The 21,893-nt window shown below is 43.4% G+C and overlaps 2 protein-coding genes across 11 annotated transcripts in view; one reads left to right on the plus strand and one right to left on the minus strand.

The window, feature by feature from the left end:
• Positions 1–207: 207 nt before the first annotated feature.
• Positions 208–4,153, plus strand: LOC119560376 (transcription factor castor). Of its 2 annotated transcripts, XM_037873784.1 has the most exons (5): positions 208–634; positions 953–1,206; positions 1,891–2,581; positions 2,809–3,218; positions 3,283–4,153. In XM_037873784.1, the coding sequence occupies exons 1-5, from the start codon at positions 346–348 to the stop codon at positions 3,682–3,684; spliced, it is 2,046 nt and encodes a 681-aa protein (XP_037729712.1). In that variant the 5' UTR covers positions 208–345; the 3' UTR covers positions 3,685–4,153. The 2 variants fall into 2 exon arrangements, with proteins under 2 accessions (XP_037729712.1, XP_037729711.1); XM_037873783.1 differs by having other exon boundaries at positions 208–1,206.
• Positions 4,154–4,907: 754 nt separating this feature from the next.
• Positions 4,908–21,893, minus strand: part of LOC119561115 (TBC1 domain family member 4) — a 31,744-nt gene continuing 14,758 nt past the window's right edge. For 2 of the 9 annotated variants that reach the window (XM_037875028.1, XM_037875026.1), the window contains exons 4-10: positions 9,596–10,353; positions 9,340–9,516; positions 7,855–8,742; positions 7,652–7,794; positions 7,000–7,592; positions 6,369–6,938; positions 4,908–6,296 (exon numbers count right to left, since the gene is read on the minus strand). In XM_037875028.1, coding sequence (XP_037730956.1) covers positions 5,277–6,296; positions 6,369–6,938; positions 7,000–7,592; positions 7,652–7,794; positions 7,855–8,742; positions 9,340–9,516; positions 9,596–10,353 — 4,149 coding nt within the window. In that variant the 3' untranslated portion in view covers positions 4,908–5,276. Of the gene's footprint in view, positions 6,297–6,368; positions 6,939–6,999; positions 7,593–7,651; positions 7,795–7,854; positions 8,743–9,339; positions 9,517–9,595; positions 10,354–15,019; positions 15,747–16,564; positions 16,658–21,893 lie in introns of those variants that run through there. The other 7 variants (XM_037875032.1, XM_037875033.1, XM_037875031.1 and 4 more) reach the window with 7 other exon arrangements.

Below are 21,893 nucleotides of genomic sequence, written 5' to 3' on the forward strand. Positions count from 1 at the left end.
ACCACCAACGGACCTCTCGGCTTATTCGTTTTTTAAGAGAGCCGAGAGCCAGCGAGATCGGTTTTTTAAGAGATGCGAGAGGGTTGCATTTGTTCTTGGATTTGCGCAATTTTTGCTATATTAGCTGGAGGCCGCAAAAGAGTTGAAACAGTTTGAGCCTCGCAGCCGAACTTTGAGGATCGCTGAGACGCCGTGCAAGAAAGTCGATCGAGGACGAGATACTCGTGCTGTGTTCTGTGCTGTGACCCACTAAAAATCTGAAAAGAAGAAATCTTAAAGAATTTTAAAAAATTAAAAGATATCCTTGTGCTGTGCCGAAAATAACCAGAAAAGTGCTTCGTGAAAATGTCGAATCAAATGGAGTTCATTATGCAACTCTACATGATGAACTTGATGAAGCAGCAGCAGCAGCAACTGCAGCAGCAGCAACAGCAGCAGCCGCTGGCTGGATACACCTACACCCAGAACGAGGATATCTCGAGCAGCACTTGCCTGCAGCAGCAGCAACATCAGCAGCAGCAACAGCAATCGCAACTGCAACAGCCACAGCAAGATCATCTCAAGACAAGAACGCACAAACGCATTAGCTCGCAAAACACCAACTGTAGTAGTAGCCGTAGTTGTAGTCCCAATAGTAATTTGATTGCTTTTCAACCACATCAATATACAGGCGCTACAGCAGCAACACCAACACCCAACAACACACCTAACAACAACCTGGTCAGCCAAATGTTGCTCAACACCCTGCCGCCGCTGACGCAGTACATGCTGCAGCAACAGCAGCAGCAGCAGCAGCAGCAACATTTGCTGACCACCCCCAACCTCCTACTAACCCCCACCCACACCCCCAGCTCCCTGGGAAAGCTGGACCCGCCGCAACACCAGTTGCTGCTGGGCCAACTGGCCGGCTCCGAACAGTTTACCACAAATAATTTTCTGCAATCCTCCACAGTGACATCCACGCCAATCGAGAAGGCAGCCACCCCAGCGACATCCGCAAGAGCAACTGCCGGCAACCTTTCGGCGGTCACGATCAAGTTTGAGCAGGACTCCGCCGACGACGAGGACGATGACAAGCCGCTGTCCAGCCTCAACAGCTGCAGTTCCTCGGGCCACAGCCACACCAACGCCAGCTCCGAGAAGCTGCTCCTCTCGGGCGTCCATCCGCTGGAGTCAACCTCCGACAGCCTTGACTCACCCAGCATGGTAAGTTATATATATTCTACTTAGGGGCTTACTTTCATATGGATAAAGCAAATTCCATTACGTCCCTATTTCAAAACTTAAAAGGTAACACTACTAAAGAAGATTTTTTTGTACTTTAAGTATATTAATAGACATTTATTAATACACAGTACTTTAAAGATTATACAACTAAGCTAACGAAAGGTAATCAACCCCATATTTTCCAATTCACAAAGCTTTCAACTATTTTTCCTACTTAAAGTGCCTTTCCCTAAACATCAAGTGAACGTTTCTTTTTAGTCCTTCATTGGTGTTAGGCGTATACTGTTTTAAAATACCATTCCATTAACTTATACCCCTTTTCTCAAAAGAGAGCTGAACCCATCTAAAATATTTTCCACTTCAGAAAGCTTTCAATTTTTTTCCCTATTTCGCTTTGTTTTTATTTTTTGGGAATATCCCACGCTCTGTTGGTGTAATTTGAGAGACATACATGAAACAATCCGTGATTTAAAAACTTCAAGTGTGGGGGTAAACAGAAAGATCGCGATTCCAGAGAAAACAAACAGCTGTGTCGGCAACGCGTGGGTTCCCCAGATGGGTCGATCGCTGCCCAGCTGTGGGCACCAGGCAGTCTGAGACTGGCCCCACAGATGCATCCAAGTATGTTCTATAAAGTTCTCCCCCTCTTGCCTATCTTTGCAGTACACGCCCGTCAAGCAGCCGGCGGACTCATCGTACCACATCACGCCCGTCGAAAGCGAACTGACCCCCAACACCCCCCTCCAACAGACCCAGACCACCTCCCTGCTGACCCCCCCTTCCAGCGAGCAGAGCAAGAGCCTGGTCAGCCTCTCGGCGGCCAGCGGCCTGGACGCACTCCTCCAGAACGAGGAGGTCCTGAAGAACCTGCGCAAGGTGTCCTCCTACCTGGAGTGCGAGAACAGCCTGTGCCGGCAGGAGAACCTGCGGGAGCACTTCCACTGCCACGAGGAGCCCTGCCAGGGCAAGATCCTGAGCAAGAAGGATGACATCATCCGGCACCTCAAGTGGCACAAGAAGCGCAAGGAGAGCCTCAAGCTGGGCTTCGCCCGCTTCTCCTCGGCGGACGACTGTGCTCCGGCCTACGGGGAGGGCTGTGCCTACAACTGGAAGCAGACCCACTACCACTGCGTCTACGAGCACTGCCCGAAGGTCTATGTGAGCACCAGCGATGTCCAGATGCACGCCAACTTCCACCGCAAGGACTCCGAGATCGTGAACGAGGGCTTCCGGCGCTTCCGGGCGCACGAGAACTGCCGCATCGAGGACTGCCCCTTCTTTGGCAAGAAGATCTCGCACTACCACTGCTGCCGCGAGGGCTGTAACCACACCTTCAAGAACAAAGCTGATATGGGTAAGTCTGCAAGGAGTACTAAGATATAGTCAGTCGAGATAGAAAAAAAGGACACAGATTTGAGGAAACTACGGAAGTTTTGATAGGTTTAAATCTAAATGAAGATTTCTATGGTACCCTACTTAGTATTAACTATTTTTGTTTAACATGTTTAGATTACTAAACATTTATAATTATATTATCTTAATAAATTAAACACATCTTAATAACATATATCTCTTCCCTAGACAAACACAAGACCTACCATCTAAAGGACCACCAGCTGAAGATGGATGGCTTCAAGAAGATCCTGAAGACCGAGTCGTGTCCCTTCGAGGCCTGCAAGTTCTCCACCGTCTGCAACCACATCCACTGCGTCCGCGAGGGCTGCGACTACATCCTGCACTCCAGCAGCCAGATGATCAGCCACAAGAGGAAGCACGATCGGCAGGACGGCGAGCAGGCCTACCAGCAGTTCAAGGTCAAGCAGGACGCGGAGGAGTCCTCGCTGGACGCCGCACCGCAGCAGCAGCCTGTTAGTGTTACCCAACCTCAAGTCAGTCACTCCGTTTGTGGCAGCAACGCCTCCACTCCGCTCTCCTCCCTCTCCGCCGAGCATTTCCTGTCCCGCAAACGCGGCAGGCCGCCAAAGAAAATTGTAAGTATAGAGATCAGTCTTATAAATATTATAAATCATATATATAATTCCTTTTCCATTGCAGCAACTGCCCGCCGATGCTCAGCAGTCGGATGCCAAGCGCCTAAAGGTCGAGGACGATACCAGCAATCCCGCCGTGCTCCTGCCCCAGTCCCAGCCAGCTCCCCTAGTCCACCCGCTGACCAACGGTCTGTTTCCCGGTCTTCTTCCCGCTGCCGCTGCTCCTGGAGTAGATCCCACGGCCCCCAACTTCCAGCTCACCCACCTGATGGCCCTCTTCCAGCTGCAAAACCCGCTCTTCTACCAGAACCTCTATCCCGGAATGACCCAGAACCCTTCCATGCTGGGGAATCTGGCAGCACTTAGTGCCGCTTCAGCAGCAGCGGCGGCGGCAGCGGCGGCAAACGGAGTTGGAGTCCAGCAGCCCAAGGCGGAGTTTAGTTTTAAGCCAGAGTTTAAGGAGTAGAAAGGATGCATGTCCTCAGGGTAGTTTGTAGCCAGTTAGTTCGACCGACGGACTTTAGACTTTATTGTACATACACGCTTTAAGCAGGCTCCTCCCTTGGGTGGGTTTTTTGGGTGCAAAGGCAGGACCAGGACATGACATCCTTTCCTCCACAAAAACCAACTCAGCCACACTTTTGGGAGCTATAAGTCTCCGTTCAAAGTGTAGCTGAATTGGCTTTTGTAAAAAGCTTTTCCCTAGCTTAGACTTTTCAGTGCCACATTAATTTTTAAAATTTTCAGCCATTTTTAATAAAAAAAGAAGAATTTCTTGAACTTTAGTTTGACTAAAACTGTGATGTTTTCATTAGACTAGCCTCTTTTAATCGATAGTGAGAATGCAGGATATGCCGGACTTAGGAGACTTGGAATAACATAGCAAATAAGCATTAAATTGTATGTGATATACCAATAAAATAAGGCTAATTGTTTTCGCTTTGTACATTAAGAGAACGCTATTATAATAAATAATTAGAAACTTTAGTAAATGCAGCTTTTTCGAATTAAGAATAGTTTTAGCTGAATAAATTATAAAATCGTTCAGATTTTACCATAAAAAACCAACATTTTAATTCTAGACTTCTTCTTGGGAGGTTTAATAAAAAAGAAACAGGGATTTTGTATATCATTACCCACTTAAAAACACTTCACAATTAGTTTTGATTAAATAAGTTTTGACTTTATTACTGTTTTCATGTAATTGTTGTTGATTTTACTCATAGTCTAACACAAATCAGCTACACAAACTCTGGACACCTGACAAAAGCCGTCCAGCTAAGCAATAGATAAGTACTTAACACAGAAGCAATTATTTTCTTTGCCGTATTATCATATTTCATAATCGTATATATATGTAAACAATCAATACAATCCAAGTACCATAATCATATGAAAGAGATTTCAGAAAGTTGTATCCTACTCAAGAACAATGTACAAGCAAGTATCATCGGAATTCTTTTATACATTAGGTTTCTGACTTTAGATTACATTGCAAAGTAAAACCCTGGGAGAAATGTACAAATATAAGTAAATTAAGAGTAACATTAAGAACTAATGGTCTAGAACTAAAGAAACACGAAAATCAACAAGTAAGCTATTAAGTAAATTCGTTAAATATTACGTCAATAGAAAGGGGAAAACTAAAACATATTACAGACTCATTAATGCTTCTTTTGATTTTTTTGTTTTTTCGGGCGTTGCCTAAGGTTATAAGCTTCGATTTCGATGCGGTAGCCAAATTTATAAAACCTTGAAAAAGCATTATCCAATTTATTCCTATAAGCTGTATACTTGTCTAATATTTGGGGCATCAGTTTATAACGATTGCATAACTTTCGGAGCAATATCTATGGCAACATTTTGTGCGCACATCGACACATACACACAATTTGAAAACGAAGTAGTTGAAGTTTATATCTTATAGGTTGGGTTAATCGTATCTAAGCCGCAACAAAAGAGGTTATGAGTAGCGTTGGGTTTCTAAGCTGCCCGCTCTGCCTTCGGGCCCTAGTCGCGATAAAATCCGCGCAGCAGTTTCCCGATGAATCAGAACCGTTAGCTGCGACCGGTGGTCGCCGTGGCCGCGGGCGGTGCCAGCTCCACGGGCACGGGAGCCACTCGCACCGTGGACTCCGTGTTGGACTGGTGCGGCACTCCACCCAGCGGAATAGCTCGCATGTGGTGCACCGGACGAATGGACTTGAGCTGCGTGGTGCCCTTGAAGCGCACGTTTACATCGCCTCCGACCATGCTGAGCGGATGCATGGCCTGCGGCTCCTCGACATCCTCCCGAGACATCACAGCCATCGTCGTGGCTGGCGGCACTTCCTCCATGTGCTGGGGAGACGGAGCCGTGGTGATGGCCACTCCGTAGCTCTGGCGCTGGGCCAGCGGAGAGAGAGCCGGTGGCGTGGTCCGGTAACCCATACGACTGAATATGCTGCCTCCGCTGCTGTTACTCGCCGTGCTGGGCGGACTTAGTGGCGTGCCTACGCCCGAGTCCACCTCCAGAGGACTTTTGATATTTGCCACGAACTTGTCCACATGTTCCGGCAGCTTCAGCTCGTCCAGCTTCACCTGCATGACTGTCCTGGCGCTGGCGTTGTCCAGCAGACGATTGGGCCGCGAGGGTGGCGTCGGGGACACCGACTCGCTGGCATTGGAGGACTGCCCGTTGATGCGATGCTGTTGCTGCTGCTGACGCAACTGCTCAAAAAAAGGTGTCTTCTCCTTCTTCTGCTTTTGTGGCGAACCATGTTCGTCTCTTTCGGTCAGCTCTTCGAGCACCTTGAGTGGAAACCCCAAGTGACTGTTGACGGAAATGGACTTGCCGATTTTGCGCTCGGTGAAGATGGGCTTGCGACGCTGGCGATCCAGGTCATCCAGCTGCTGGAGCATGCGGCGCACCTCGTTTGGCAGCTCCAGGTCGGGGTTGTGTTCCACCAGTTGGCCGACGTACCGGCCGAGGGTCTGGATGGTCAGCTCTAGAGACTGAACTTGCGACTGCAGCGTGGATATCTGAGCCTGTTGCGAGGAGCGGGTGGTCTCCAGCTGAGCAATCGATGATTGAGCAAACTGCGGAGAGGAAAAAAGGCAAATAAATATTAATCATTGCGACTTATGTCGCATTCATCTTTGTGGGCTCACCTGCAGTTGCTGCTCCAGATGCTGGTTCTGCGTCTTCTCTCTGTTCAGCATTTCCAGGTGATGGTTGGTGGTGGTAATCTCCTCCTGCAACACGTTGTACTCCACATTGTACTCGGCCAGCTGTTTGCCAATGTCCATGCTGAAGACCAGCTTCATAATCTGCTCCATGCAGTTGGGCTCTATCTTGGGCACCACGGTCTTCAGATAGTCCATGATCTCCTCGAAGTTGTCCTTGGCCAGTAGTTGCTGCTTGTGTACGGACAGCAAGGCAATGGCAAACTTGAAGATCACATCGGATGACTCCAGGAAGAGCAGATCGAACACGCGGGCCACGAAACCCAGTGGGAACTGGGAGCTGAAGACAGTGAGAATCCAGGGAGCGGCATACAATGTGGGCGAGACGTCGTTCTGATCGAGCCACACATACAGATCCGGCAAGTGATCCTTGACCAATCGGGAGAGCTGGTACAGCTGCAGCTGAAACTTCTTCATGTCGGGCAGGTATTTTGTGCGCATATTACGGCGGAACATCAAGTGTTTCAGAAGCTGAAACGCATTGGCCTCGTCGCACTGAAAAAAAAACAGAGGTTAGGTAATGATCTTTTACAGAAATCAGTCAAAGGAAACCCACATGCAGGAGTAAGACGCCGCAGATGAAGCCCAGACCCTGGCAGTATCCCAACTCGGGATCGAGAATGGAGTACGCCTTCAGCAGGTTGAACAGCGACAACTGCCCCAGACCCAGAGGATCCTTGTAGAACTGGTGATTGGGGAACGTCCTGCCCAGATCGATGAAGATCGCATGCTGGTGCTCGGTGAGGTGCTTCAGCAGGGTGTGATACGGCGTATTGAAGTTGGGAAATCGCTTTGTGTCGACCGGAGCCGTGTTCATGGAATGCTGCTCGGCCAGGAAGGTCCACACATCGCCGCGCTTTGAGCGGGGTACTCCGGTGCGGATTGCGTGACCCAGAACCTTGGGATCCTTTTTGTTGCCGATCTGCGTGGAGTTGCGCTCGATAATCTGCTCCCAGCGCTCGATCAGCTGCTTGTCGCAGGGCACAATCTCCTCGTAGTCCAGCTTAATGCGCTTCAGCTCGTTCTCGTTCTGGCGCGCCTGCAACATGGCATTCTCCGTCTCCATGCGGTTCAGCATTATGGTCTGCCGAATGGCAGTGCGCCACAGCTCCCTCAGCTCCGCCGCATCCCGCTTGCCACGTTTCACCGCTATTGTTTAAGGTTTAATAACTACTACTTTAAGGATTGGGAGTATTTTAAGTACTTACGCTTGCGCATGGGCGATAGATACTCGGTGGGCACCTCACTGTCTAGACCCTTGGAGGGTGTCACTACACTATTAAGTATTGCCTGACGCCAGGAACCCTGGTGGGTTTCCGCCTCTTTGGGACTGTTGCCCACCTTGATGAATCTAATCGGAGTACGGCATTATTACTAAGGATCTTGCAAGGATCTAAGCATTTTAACTTACATATCCATCATGGGGCTCTTCAGCTGTTCAGCTGTGGGCTTACTGCTGGGACTGGCTCCCACCGTATTCGATCTCGATCGAAAGCCCTCAGGAGGGGATTGTGTGCCCAGGGGCTCGGCGGATCCCTCCCTGATATCCCTTAAATTGTGCGGCGGAACGGCAATGTCATCCTTGGAGGGCTTGCGTTTGAGGAGATTATCGAACGAGTTGGTGAGCGAGCGCTTGGCCTTCATGAAGATGGTGCTGCCCCCGAGATACTGGTTAAGGAACTCAGACCTGTTCTCGGCGGTGTCGTGCACATGCCTCTGCTGCCTGGACTCGCAGTGTGCCCTCAGCAACATCATGAGGAACTGGTTTTGCTCGGCCACCGGTGAGTTGGTCTTCTCAGAGCCGCAAAACTTGGCCCACACGATCTCCTGCTCGTCTTCACTGAGCGTCTCGATCCGGCGCAGGATCAGGGCCTGGGTCTTCTTCTCGGAGAGTCCCTCGACATCCGTGCAGAGTTTGTGGTACCAGAGCATCGGGCAGTGCTCGCAGCTAAAGATCTGGGTCTCCTGCTTCCTCTTTTGCTCCGCGCAAGTGTCAAAGGCCTGAGCAATGGCAGCCACTATATCGTCACATACGTGCTCCGACTGGCACTTGAACACGTATCCAATGTAGCCGTCGTTGTTCAGCTCCCGGCAGATGATGCCAAAGTGATCCAGCGACTTCTGGCCGTGCACACAGCTGGCCACGTCCTTGAAGTCCTTGTAGAGGAGCACCTGCTTGCGGTCGGGAGAGATGAGGCGCAGATCGCATCGGCCCACCAGGAACACCATCGTCCTGTTTTGCTCCACAAAGGGCGGAATGCAGCCCTGCGAGGCGGAGCGATCCCTCAGCTTGGGTATGCTGAAAATGGAGGTGTTAATAGCTGGATTTTAACAGTTTTTGGTGCTTTGAGCGGTGTCATGCGACTATAAAAAAGAGTGAAGATGGGTGCTACTTGGCAAGCGAAACAAACGAAAAAGGGATAAACTATCAGGGATCAAAAGTAAAACTAGCTTGGCTTTTACTTCCTGGGGATCTTTCTAGGTATTAGTTCCTGGTTACGTTAGAAATAACTATTTAGTATACAAGGCTTCAAAACGTGTTATATGTTATTATTATTTTAGTGTTTTTAATAAAATCATCAACATTTTCAGATGTTAATTGTAATAATATTACTGAAAAGGACTATAAATATGATTCATATTTTAAGGCTCTAAAAAAAGCTGTTACTTGTTATTTTTAAAGAAATTTGATCGACGAATGTTACATGCAAAGTATATAAATAAGACAAAAGCAAATGGTAAATTAAAATAAAACATGATTTTAAATAATAGATTATAGCTTCTCAAGACCTCAAAGGAATACAAAAGCCACTACGAGTGCTGTGAGCAAAAACCAAGAAACGAAAAGGAAACGAACTAATCATGCGACGGGATTGCTGGCCTTGCTGCCACTTACTTCTCCATCGCATAATTGGGATGCAGTTGACTGGGGCCCGGAGGAGTGGAAGTGGCACCCCCATTCCCAGTCCCAGAGGCCACGCCCTGCTCCCTGGGCGGCGTGGGCTGCTTGTTTACAATGACATTGGGCGCCTCCAGCTGGCTATTGGTTGCTGATGGCTGAGAGCCGTCAGAGCTTTGGGATTTTCGGCAAGATGGAGAAGTTGTTGGTCGAAATGTCAGGGGAAAAGGTACTCGATTGACTGGATACTTACTGCTCCTTGTGGCCCAGTTCGATTTGACTCTGACCTCGCAGCAGAGTCCTCTTCTCCGGGGACTTGTTCTCCTTGTTCTCCTCCAGGGGACGTGGAGCAGCTCCCTCCTCGGCGCCCGTCAGCTGCAGCTGCACCGGGGGTTTGGCCTGTGCGTCCTGCTCCGCTTCCTGCCGCTGGCTGTGCTCCGGTTCCTCCTCATCCTCCTCCTTGAGGTCGTGGCTCTTGAGGGAACTGCCTGGCTTGGCTTCAATACCCACACCACCCTCACTGCTGAGGGACATCTTTCGATTCTGGAGGAGCCTCAGGCGCTGGGCATCGTACGCCTTGAACTTGGGCAGGGCGTCGTCGATGAAGGTGTTGGGCACCCGCTTCTGGGAGACCCGGATCTTGCCCACGTACATCACCTCGAAGAAGTGCGTGTGATTCGGCGAGATGTCCGCCAGCAGGGAGAGATTGCTCTGGGCCGACGTGGACGTGGGAATGTTCACCGTGCCCGAGGAGTTGCTCAGGCCATGTGTGTACGACTTGGAGGCCTTCATCTTGGAGCTGACGGGATTGGGGCTCGTGTCGTGCTGGGCACTGCGCATCGCCTCGCTCATCTTCAGGTTCGTGGCGGGAGTGGCATGGATGCCATTCAGGGCTCCGTTGGACGAGCCGTGGCCGCCACCTCCGCCGCCGATCAGCGTCTGCGGAATGCTGCCTACGGACCCTCCAAGCGTGTGGGCCGGATCCCGCATCTGGTGCATCAGCTCGGCCATCTGCAAAAGATTCGCATAAGAAAACCCGAGTTAGACACTCATTTTTTTTATGTCTGGCATTTGAGGAGAGAGTTAAGAACGTGCAGTCAGTACAAGAGCAAAAGTAATGTCCCCTCAATTTGATGGATGACTCGATGTCCTTTGGTTTCCTTCCGCTTCCCGTCTATCCCCTACTTCTTTTAGCTTTGAGTTTTACTGCCCTTCAGTTTATGACAATTTTTGTGGTCCTGCCACTTAAGGGGTTCTGGGAGGCGCTTTGAAAGTTCGGGGAACAGTTTGCTGGACATCCCTCCTATAATTTCAGCTGAGACCGCTTCGTGACTGGGATAATGCAACCCGACTGCGGTAGGGTTATACTCATTTTGACAGAATTTTGAAAAAAGGTGGAAGTATGAAGCTTATTACAGCATCCATAAAAATTCCAGCTTTTTCGGAGGGATCAAGAAGACTTATGTATGTGCCAAGGGAATATGTTCATTTTTTGTGTCCCAAACAAACCGCAAATAAAATGTGATTGTGGAATGTTAATATTTCAAAGTGAAATAATTATACATATGTATATTATAGTACATCAGGAAATAGCGAGAATTTTTGACGTATGTATTATTTCTTAACAGTGTAACACAGTGTAACAAATATAATTCGATTCATAGCACAGGGTCTACGATATTATAATACAAACCTAATTCTATTAATGTATTAAAAAGTTATTATTATTATTTTGAATACATTAATAAAAAACAAGAGTTCTACAAAATTTCGTTTGTAATGACAAAAATATAATTCTAAGAACTCATAGAAGTAGAAAGATCTTGAGAAAATTCAAAGGAACTTTGATGTTCTCATTCAACCAAAGTAGCGATCATTCGATGTGTATGTATTAAATGTCTGTGACTAAACGACACTTTGGGAACTGATTCAAGAAATGGATTTCAAAGATCAAATATTTTAGCTCTCCCAGTTGATTTATGGATAATATACGAAAAACATACAGATGTCAATCCCCATATATGGCACCCACTCGCAAACTGCGATAAAACTGGGATACTTTGTGACTCACAAAGTGATCATGTTCGATGCTCATGCAGACGCAATGTCTGCCCGAAAGCTTCGGGTGCATCATGTGCATCAGCTGCTCCCGGCGTGATGATGATGCACGGCCGAGAGACCAACGGGTCTCTCTGGGGCGTTCCTTGAGCGGGAGATCGGGCAGTCCGTCCGTCGTCCCACTTTTGCATTGAAGAGCTGCCAGAAATGATTTTGGCGGGTGCCAGCAAGTTAAAAGTCCAATGCCATCCTACTCTCAGTGGATGCAGCTGTCCGTCAGATGCGTTGCTCGTTCACAAAATATCTCGAAGATACATTAGTGTGGACCGCAACTAATTGTCATTTATCAGCAATTTTAAGGCACAAATTCGGACACACAAACAAATGAAAAAGTTATCTTCCTAAATTGATTTAAATTTTCATTCTTATTTCGGGACTATTCGGTCTGCTTCTTCGTCGTGATCAGTCGTTAGCCGAGTGATCGTGACGACATCTTCAGAACAAGTTGACCAATAGTTTGAAAATATATTGTGTCTACAGCTGCGGTCATTATAATAATTCTAATGTATCTTGAAATATCCTAAACTAATCTAGTACAATAGATCAATATTTTAGTTAAAACCACTGTTAATTGGGAATAATTATAATTGGGAATAGGCCCCTTTGGCTTTATATCGTTGTTTACTTAACTTAAAATATTGGTTGAAACTGCATATCAAGAAATGCAGAAGAATTGTTATAAGTCAAACTATTATCTGCTTCAAAAGGTATATATTTTCGGTAATATTTACCATTGCTTTTTAATATAAAGTAGCTTAATCTAGAGACATTTAAAGGTGTTTTAAATAGGAAGCTATAATAATTGTAAAGCCATGTAATCTTATGGGATTTCTGAAAACAACCTTGCTGTTACGCCCATCGTTTAATCTTAAACATTCAAAGTATAGATGTACTATTGTTTGAACCGCAACTGTATGTATTGCTTTGGATTTGTGCGGCACGCTTGTATCTCAAACCCTCCGACAATATATGCATGTGTGTTTCACTTTTTATTATTATTGTTTAAGCGAAACAAAAAAATCAAGCATCGCACATAAATAATGAAAAACTGTTCGCAGGAATTCAATTCAACGTCACGTTCGCCTCGCGTTTCTCTTGATGACTCTGGCTTTTTCCTTCATTTTTACGTGTTTGCACTATTGCTGTTGTTGCATTACTTTTTAATAACAATGTGCATATATAATACCGAATTGACGGGGCTTAATCTGTCCGAGACAGAACGCAGTAACCTTGACAAGCCGCAGTGACGACAAAGTCAAATTACATGCGATTTGCAGGCGATTTGCACGCGTTTATAATCGCCGGAGATGTTATGGGTCTTTGTAGGTCCCCAACTGTTTTGCATTGCAAATTTAAAAAAAATATTTGTAAAAAGGGGTTAGCTCGCCATAAAAACTGGAACCGCTAAAACATTAAGTAGGCCATATAACGATTTTGCATAACCCTAGGATAGTTATTATATTTAGAATATGGAAGGTCACTGTAGATATTATCTGGAACTATTATTTACTCTGTTATGAAACTAAAATGGATTAAATTAAATTTTAAATGAAACTTTGCGAGCAAAAGATGGTTTAATGTCTTTAGAAATGCATGTAAATTTACAAAAAATATACCAACTTTTCGTAAGTCACCCTATTGACATAGGACACTACTTTTCCCGTATATCAAATATTTCCGGGAACACCGAACTGGCTTGCAAATTTTGTCATATGTCTGAACTGCAATATTCAATGTTTCATGTCAGCGTTTTTATGTCATCTTTTTGCCCACAGTCGTGTCTGTTTGCTGTTATCGCCACTCGTTTGCTGTTTTATGACTTTTTATGCAATTTGAAATTGCAATGTGCGGTGTCAGTACGCCTTCTGAATAGTAAAGACCCGACTGGCATCGCAGACCCAGCAGCTGCGCCCTGTGGCAGGGTTTGTTGAACCCAGCTCCGTCGAAAGGACGGATCAATTCAGCCACAGGCGGCATGGCCATTGCGTTCAATCTAACTTGTTTACATTAGATTTAGAGTCGCTTTAAGGTCAAGACTGCAACGCATTTCCCTGTCAATTGGGGACGCTACCGGGTTCGATCCGGTTCGGTTTGTGGACATTCGTTCCGGCCCATTTAAGCACACAGCGGTGTTTATTGTTATGTGTTTATCATCCACTAACCAAGCCCCTAAAGCGATGTTTGTCCTGCGCTAAGTCGAATTATGACTCAAATATCAGTCGCCCATCGGAAAACGACGTACTAATAAAATGCATTTGAAAGCTGGCGAAAAGCCTGAGGGTAATGGCGGCTAATGACATACTTCAACATGTAGCTTAAATTACCACTTAATGCCTTTTCTAAACAAGTCGGAGCTCAAAGTTGATCGGAAATATTATATTGACCGGCAATTTGTGACCGGTTCCTAAAAGCCTCTAATTTAATTGAAATTTAATGTTGTTTTCAATCTTTTTATAGTTTTATACCCTTGCAAAGGGTACTAAAAGTTGTAATACAAGTTTGTAAGACCATTTCAGGTCTAATTAATTTAAGAATCTTCTGAAAAACATCATCATAAAAAAAATAAAGATGGTGCTTAAAGGTATATGCATTCAAATGTGATAAGTTTTTATAAGAGAGTAAATCCCAAACGTTTTGTAACAGTACTGTATACAAATCAAGGAGATATTTATTACAATAACGTTTCGTACTTTCTGGTTTAATTTTAAAAGGATGGCCGTTTATTTACTTAACCGGCTCAGCCACTTAACATTTAATTCTATTTTTTATATTTTTCGCTCGAAACTTTTCCCCTTTATGTTTTTTTCAGCTCTTGAAACGGCTTTTGTGAAACTTTTGAAGCCCATCAAAAGTGAACAATCGACTCAGCTAAAAAGTTAAAGCCGCAAAAAGTGTTTTTCCCAATTGCAACGCTCTCTTGGACACCAGGGCCAATAAAGTCGCCATGGCCATGGTCAAGTGGCACATAAAGGACGAATTCGAGAAACTTTTTCTGGCGCCTACGGGCGAAAGTGGGTTCCTGTTCCCGACCACCCTTCTCAGCCTTTTGGCACGCGCGCGGAATTTAATTTAACACCAAACTGAAGACACCCCCTCCTCCGAGCCTCAAAAATAAAACACTTTATATGGTAATCCGCAGAATAGAACATCCGAGTCATTTACATGGGAATTGTCTCTGGCCTTTCAAATTTCAATAAAAGTCCAACTTGAAAGGTGAAAAGAAATGGCACAACGAATTCATTATTGACGAGATGGCAAGACCATTTCAAGGGTAAATCAATTAGTGTTGAGTGGAAGTCAGGGCTGAACAGTGAAGCCCAGGGGGGGGCGACTTTTAACTTGGCCTAAACGCTGCAATTAGTTGGGAGACAAAAGAACAAAGCAATCGCAGCAGTGCATGCATAACAAACCATTACATAAGACGACAAACAAAAGGCAAGCAAGTAAATAGAGACAAATTACACAAGCTCAGGCGCAGGCATTAAATTGAAATCAATTCAGCGGGCTGGTTAGTGGTTCGGTACTGGATAGGGAGTACTGGATCCGGATCTCTACATACGGCCCGACTCTTGTTGAGCACCGACGCATCGCTGACGGAGGTGGTCAGGATGGTGTCCCGATGAAACGGCACCGTGAACATCTTGAGATACTTTCTTATCCGCCGGGCGAGCTCGTTCTGGGTCTGGCTTTCGGTTATCACAACTTACTTTCACAACTTTTTCACAGCTGCAGCTTGTATCACAAAATTCTATTTTGAGCCTTGTACTTTGAGTGTTTTACGACTATCACAAGTTTTCCATGGTTGTTTTCTATGTATCACAATATAGCTGGTTCGAAATATTCACGCCGTGTTAAGCCTGCATCACAAAAGACCATAAATACTTGTATTATCTATGATTTGGTGACTCTTTTATTTATTTGGATTTATAGGTAGTGTCAACAATGAGAATAAATTTATTTTATGTCCATTTTTATGTCATGTTATGTTCATATTAGACACTTATTACCGCCGATTTGAATTAATTATTATCGTTATTAAGATTTAAATCGAATTCCGCGATACGCGTTGGTCTATTTATTCCACCCACTTGATTTCGGTATAGTAGGCTTTTCAATAATATATACCTATATATTCCGATTTGCGTTTGACGCCCGAAAGATCACGTAAAGCACCAACCTTTTACGACCGTTCACGAGGCCCGTTTGGTGGGAAATGACCATCAGAACCCGGCAACAATTGCGAATAGAGCGTGTTCTGAGGGCCAACTGATGCTCGCGACTAACGAAAGTATTTTCGAATTTCGAACGAACTACGGCGATCAGCTGTTGGAGAAAAACTATATAGTATATAGTGCCGATACAGAAAGGGTCAAAGTACCTTCTGCTGCGCTTGGCTGGCCGATAAATCATTGTAATTAAACAGATTCCCAAAGCTGCACTTGTCTCTACAGCCAATTGGCGAGGGAATTGCACTTACACCGACAATGTCGCTGTGTATTTATAACTAACTGTCCATATAACGACGAGTATACGGTCATTTGTTTATCCATCTATCTTTATCTTGCGCCCCTGCTAATTGTCGCGATAATTGACTTTGCTTGACTTGATTCCGAGATGTTTGCAATGGCACTTTGCAACTACACGATATTTGGGACAATGAGAGCCTATTGAGTGCCTTTGTTTATTTTGAGTGGAAATTTTCGTAGATCACTTTATGTAAGAGTTAATGGCTACGAGGAGGGTTTTCAAAACATCACCACTTTGTAAATACCCAAAAGTATCTCAATTGGTCTGTTTTGCCTGTCCAAGACTTTTCAATAAGGCGAACAAACGGATAAAAAGAATAATAGATTGGCCACGACGAACAAAAATAAGCAGAATTCTATATGATTTACACATGTGTGGATATATGTAGGTATATTGTTTTGCTTTTCGATTTGGCTGGCGCTTTTAAGTAACTGATTTATTTTTGTTTTCGAAACGCTCTGTTTTTTATTTGCTAATCACTTTTTATTTTCGTGTACGATAAACAAGTTTATTTTTTGCCCATTTCAGTAATTTGCCGCTGATTTGGTTATTGTCATCGTTGGTTTGCGGCCCATACCCGTTTAATTATTTACGTGTTGTTGGGTCTCTTAACTTTCTGCAGGTATTATACGGTTTTTCGTGGGTAACTCTCGCCGCCTTCAAGCGGAGCGCGCACGCGATTCAATTGCCGTCGTACAACTGACGACGAGCAGATCCCATTCGAGAAGTGCGACTGGGAACCCGCCATATAGCGATCTGCGCATGCGAAATCGAAGAAGATATATGCGGGGCTACTGAGAGCGAAAAAGAGAAGCGGAGAACGACGGGGAGAGCGGAAAATTCGGGGCATGCAGTCCACACTGCGAATACTTCATGTGGTAAATAAGATCATAAATTACAAACGTGCATTGGGCAACCGACCATGGCAAATACAGCATATGCCGCGGGGATTTCGATGGGGAAATGACAATCAGCTTAGCCAAAATCGATGGCCAATCGTCCGAAGACAAAAGAGCAGATATAGTGCTCAAACTAAAACATAGACTGCAAATGGGGGAAATGGCAAATTGAAATAAAACTAAATTCCAATTTTCTATGGAAAAGAAATACACATCTTCTTTAAGGAAGATACAGTTTTGGGGATTGTAGAACCAGAGCTTCAATAATTCCTTTATATATATAAAAAGTCCTTATTAAGGAAGGGACCTGCTTTAGAAGCATCAAAAAATCTATTTTTTTGGGAAGGAAAGAAATGTTCGATTGAAACAAAACTATCAGGTTTTATTGTTATATATCTCAACAGTCTTCTCAAGTTTTTTCAATTATATATATGTAATATTATGCCTGGTACAAGCATTTCGCCGAGGCGCCACAAGTGTGCATATGTCCTGCGGCGGGAAAGATGCAGGTCGCAATTTCCATCCGAGACAAACAAAACCAAAAAATTTTATTTTTTCAATAGTGTTGCTTCTAGTTAAACCTAAAAAATTGAACAAAAAGTGACACATTTTTTTTTGAATTATTGGGGACACATTCTTGGATAGTTTGGGTACACATTTTTGAAATTTTTTTTAAATTTGTTAAATTTTTTTAAGCCTCTAAAGCAGGCTCCCCTTATATTTCGGAAACCAATAATGGAATAGTTTACATATAAAAATGAAATACTTTCTTTATTTTAAATTATTTTGATTTCTCTAAGTAAGCATGCACAGTTGAACATAAACTCAGCAGTTTTGTAAATGAACAACAAAACAAAAAATGTTAATAGAAAAATTATAAATGATTTACAATCAATCATCAATTCGTTGAAATAAATAAACTCGTTTAAAAAAAAAACACATTATTTGTTCAAGCTTTGACTTGCTTAATATTTTGTTTCTAAAAAGCAATAATACATTAAATGCACTTCAATATTTGGTTTCGGATAACAATGGGGAGCAAAATCAGGAACGCTCATAAAAAATGAAATTAATCTGCGCTTTTTAAACGTTCCTCATATAAAGACGATATTTACATAATAATGTTTTAAAACACAAACAAGATTATAAAATATCTTGCAGTAATTAATTTATATTACATTTTTTATAAATGCTTAAAAAATGGTATGAATCAATATAAATTAGTATATATGTTCTGATTCATAGCTTATGAAATACAGATTTCTCGTACAGTATGCTTTTCATGTGGCACTGGAGCTCGTTATCAAAAAAAGGCCAGAGTTCTGTACAGTGACCCTGGGACACATTTGGGTACTTCCCTGCTAAGAGGTCAATAAATCATTAAACTCAGGAAATTTTTTTAGAAAGCTTATATATTTGGCTTTAATGTGAACAAATATTAAAACTCTTTATGGAAATTTTGTGTAATTACTGTTGCTACTGCAATAGATATAAGTTATTTCATGGGATCATCCATTAGATTCAGACCCTTGAGACCGTTATGTTTCATAAAAGTTGAATACACCAGTTAGCCTAACAGCTTTTGAAAATTAAAAAAATCTGTCTATTTGAATTTCGCCTCTGGAATCCAACAGAAATGTGCTCAAGAAATGTCAATAGAGGTAAAAACAAATATTAAATATTGTGAGATGGATATGCAAAATAATACATTCGCCCTGTACCTTGCTCTCCCCTGACAAACTAAAACCCGACTATAAAATCAATTTGGCACAGGCACAAAGAACCGAACCAACAACGGCACAAAACTAAGCGAAGAGAAAAGGACCGACTCCAATCTAATCATGGTATAAAAGCTTCTTCCTTCCCCAATGTGCGACAAATTGAATTTGTTCACCGGGCAGGCTTGCCAAGTTCTCGTTTCCAAACGGAAGGAGGCAGTATTTTGCATGCGATTCGAGGAAATAAAAGTGAAAGCCAATTATCTGCCGGAGAGAGCGGCTTTCGAGGGCGGAGGGGGCTTTAAACGTTCAATATCGTTTTCAAAAAGTTATCTAGTGCCAAAGTTTATGGGGAAAATGGTATGTGTGCCTTACGGATATTGCGAGGGAGGTACGTTATTGAGGCCTTTTCAGTGCATTATGTGGACACTCCAAGCCAAATCCTTCGTTCTTCATCAGCCTCACGATGGCATCTTCAAAGGATGCGAAATTGCCGACAGTTTGAAAGGTTGCCAACACACTCGATTAGTTTCTTGTTGGGCCAACCGAGTTGTTCAAGCGGCGATGCAGAAGAGCATGTTGATGGCCAGGACCGAAAACTGGCGCTGACATTCGCCTTGAGTGCCCGTTCCAATCCTCCATCCCTCCACCAACATCCCGTCCACGACGAGCACATCCTGTGGGAGGGAGGACAATAAGCCCGGTGTTTAAACAGCCGAATGGCAGCTCTGCGCCATGCGTCATTTAGCAAAGGACCCGACACGGATCCACCTGCTAATGATGCACAAGGACATTTCACAGGTGGAGCGGACAAAGGCTTTAAATATTTACGAGCTTATGATGTTGTTTAAGTGCCGCCGAGGACCACAGCTGCCAACGCCCCCGAAAGTATGCCACGCTCAGCCGACTCCTCGCAATTAGCTTTATTTTTTCAGCATTTGCGTAATGGGTTCCCTCTTTTTGTGCTCATCGCTTTCAAAATAGCAAGGATGGCGAAGGGAAAGTGCGTTTATCTCGGCGCCTAATGGCTTCAATTAGTGGCTCAATCGGCGGAACGTATTCAGCAGGTTGACCACAGTCGGGCAATTATGTTGGGACTTGGCTTTGTGTGCTCGCTTCGCTTAACTTTGTGCAGTACCTAATTAGAGATAGCGGCAGTGATTTAAATTCATGCATTTCGAAAGGAAAGTTCAACATGGTCATCTTACTGGGTGTATGCAAAGTATTACAGTTCAGCTTCTTCAACTCTGGCCTTCAGATACTTAAAAAGAAAGCCTATGGATCTTTATTATCCAACTTAGAGCAAAGTCGAACATTTTAAAAGAAAAAGAAACCCTATGTTATCTTTTTTTGATGTACTCGTATTGAAAAATATTTCAGCTGAATTCTGACCACCACCTACCTTAAGTCTGGTTGAAAGTTTATTTCTAGAATTTACTATTCTGCGAATTATAATCTATTGCAATATTCTATAGGCCATAACAAATTTTATGGGTAAAAATTACCTATACGGATAGTTACGTAACTGTAAAAACTAACTAACTATTAAAATTGAGACGTGTATTTTATTGTTTCATTGGTTACTATTTAATAGTAAAAGTATCATAAAATGTTTTGTGTATTTTGTTGTTGGGAGAGTGACTATATCGTTGGTCAAATTGATAATTCGTTGGTTTAATCCCATTTATATTGATCAAATTTACTTAAAAAATTTGTTGTGTGCATAATACAACTATATGTATTTATTGTTTTAATTGGGGAAAGCTTTCTTGAAATTTATTTTTAAAAAAATTAAAAATTTAAATTAATATTCGTCCTTTAATTGCTCTCTAATTTTAAGTTATCTCATAGTTATACACTGTAAATTAGCTTTATATATAAATAATTGCTTCTTATTATGTGTCGTAATAAATAAAAACAAACACACTTTTATGATTGTTTCACATATCAAACGGTTGTTATATTAACAAGTACAAGCTCAGTGTAAACACTCTAAGGAAAACATTTCGTTTCTGCTGGTCTGTATTTATTGTAAGCAAATAGACATGAACTGAATTGAAATTTATTGATGCATAAAACGTATTAATAGAAACCGCAAATAGAAAACTGCACCGAAATGTAAGCAAAGTATTTTTAATGTTATTCCAAGTACATTTAATTCATATTCAAGAAAATGAAAGCAAAACCTTTTATATATACTTCAATGCATATATTCAAAAACATTAATACTTTGTTTATTACGACCTGCATTAGGCTTTAACATGCCATCGAAGTTTGTTAGGCGTTTAAGACGACCGTAAACCCGAAATGCGAACACTGACCCAGATACTCGCAAATCAAACCAGCTGGAAACTGAGTGCAGGAGGCACAGCTCAATAAAAACTCCGAGCAACGCCAGCTCACACCAGCGAAACCCACTATCAACAATCAAGCCAAGTCAACATCACGGCCGAAACGCAGGGCTTAAAACGCTTTTGACATGCAATGAACCAACAACAGCTCTTCTGAAAAATTCTCTACCAATTACGGTGAAATTAAGTGGAAACGCTCCATCGAGAATTAAAGCGAAATGCAAAAATAACCGAAAGTTGCAAGCCCTTCGCGGTGGAACTTTAAAAAATATCACCCAATAATTTAACTTTAAAAGCACCAAACTCAAAAAAGTTCGTAAATTTCGTTCTTTGTGACTTTGTTTTCGTTTTACAACATAGTTTTTCGCCATGTTTTTGGCATTACACTTTTCACCCCATTGTTTTTCATCGGAGGGGCGTGACCACTTCGAAAAGCGTAGAAGTGGATTTGTTTTCGGAATTAACTTTTTGCGTGTATTTGGCAGAAGGTCGTGCAGAGCAGTCCTAATTTAGTGGACTGTTCTTGCCGGCTTTCCTCGTCGAAGAGCCCCCACTTAGTTGCTCCCTACTTGCCGAACTGTTTTAATTAGAAATGCAAACGGAAGTCGATTTATGGCGTGCTGACCACCCACTGGGCTCAGACTTTAGAATCTAACACATGCGTGATAAGGAGGCGAGGTCAGGGCGTGCTAAATTTGAGCTTACTATTTTCGTAGAGCTCGGTACAGAGCCTTTTGAATGGACAGCTTTGGGGTGAATTTAAGGTCTTTATTGCGGAGGCATGATCAATAAATCTTTCCTTAAATTGCTATGAGTATTTAAAACTTTTTTTTTTAATTTAAATCAAAATACTAGTACTTTTAAAATTATTGCTCCAAGATATCATATCCCAATACAAACATTACCTATTGTGAGTTTCGGGAAGAAATAAAATAAAA

This window comes from Drosophila subpulchrella, unplaced genomic scaffold (genome assembly GCF_014743375.2).
Source record: "Drosophila subpulchrella strain 33 F10 #4 breed RU33 unplaced genomic scaffold, RU_Dsub_v1.1 Primary Assembly Seq354, whole genome shotgun sequence".
Classification (NCBI taxonomy): domain Eukaryota; kingdom Metazoa; phylum Arthropoda; class Insecta; order Diptera; family Drosophilidae; genus Drosophila; species Drosophila subpulchrella.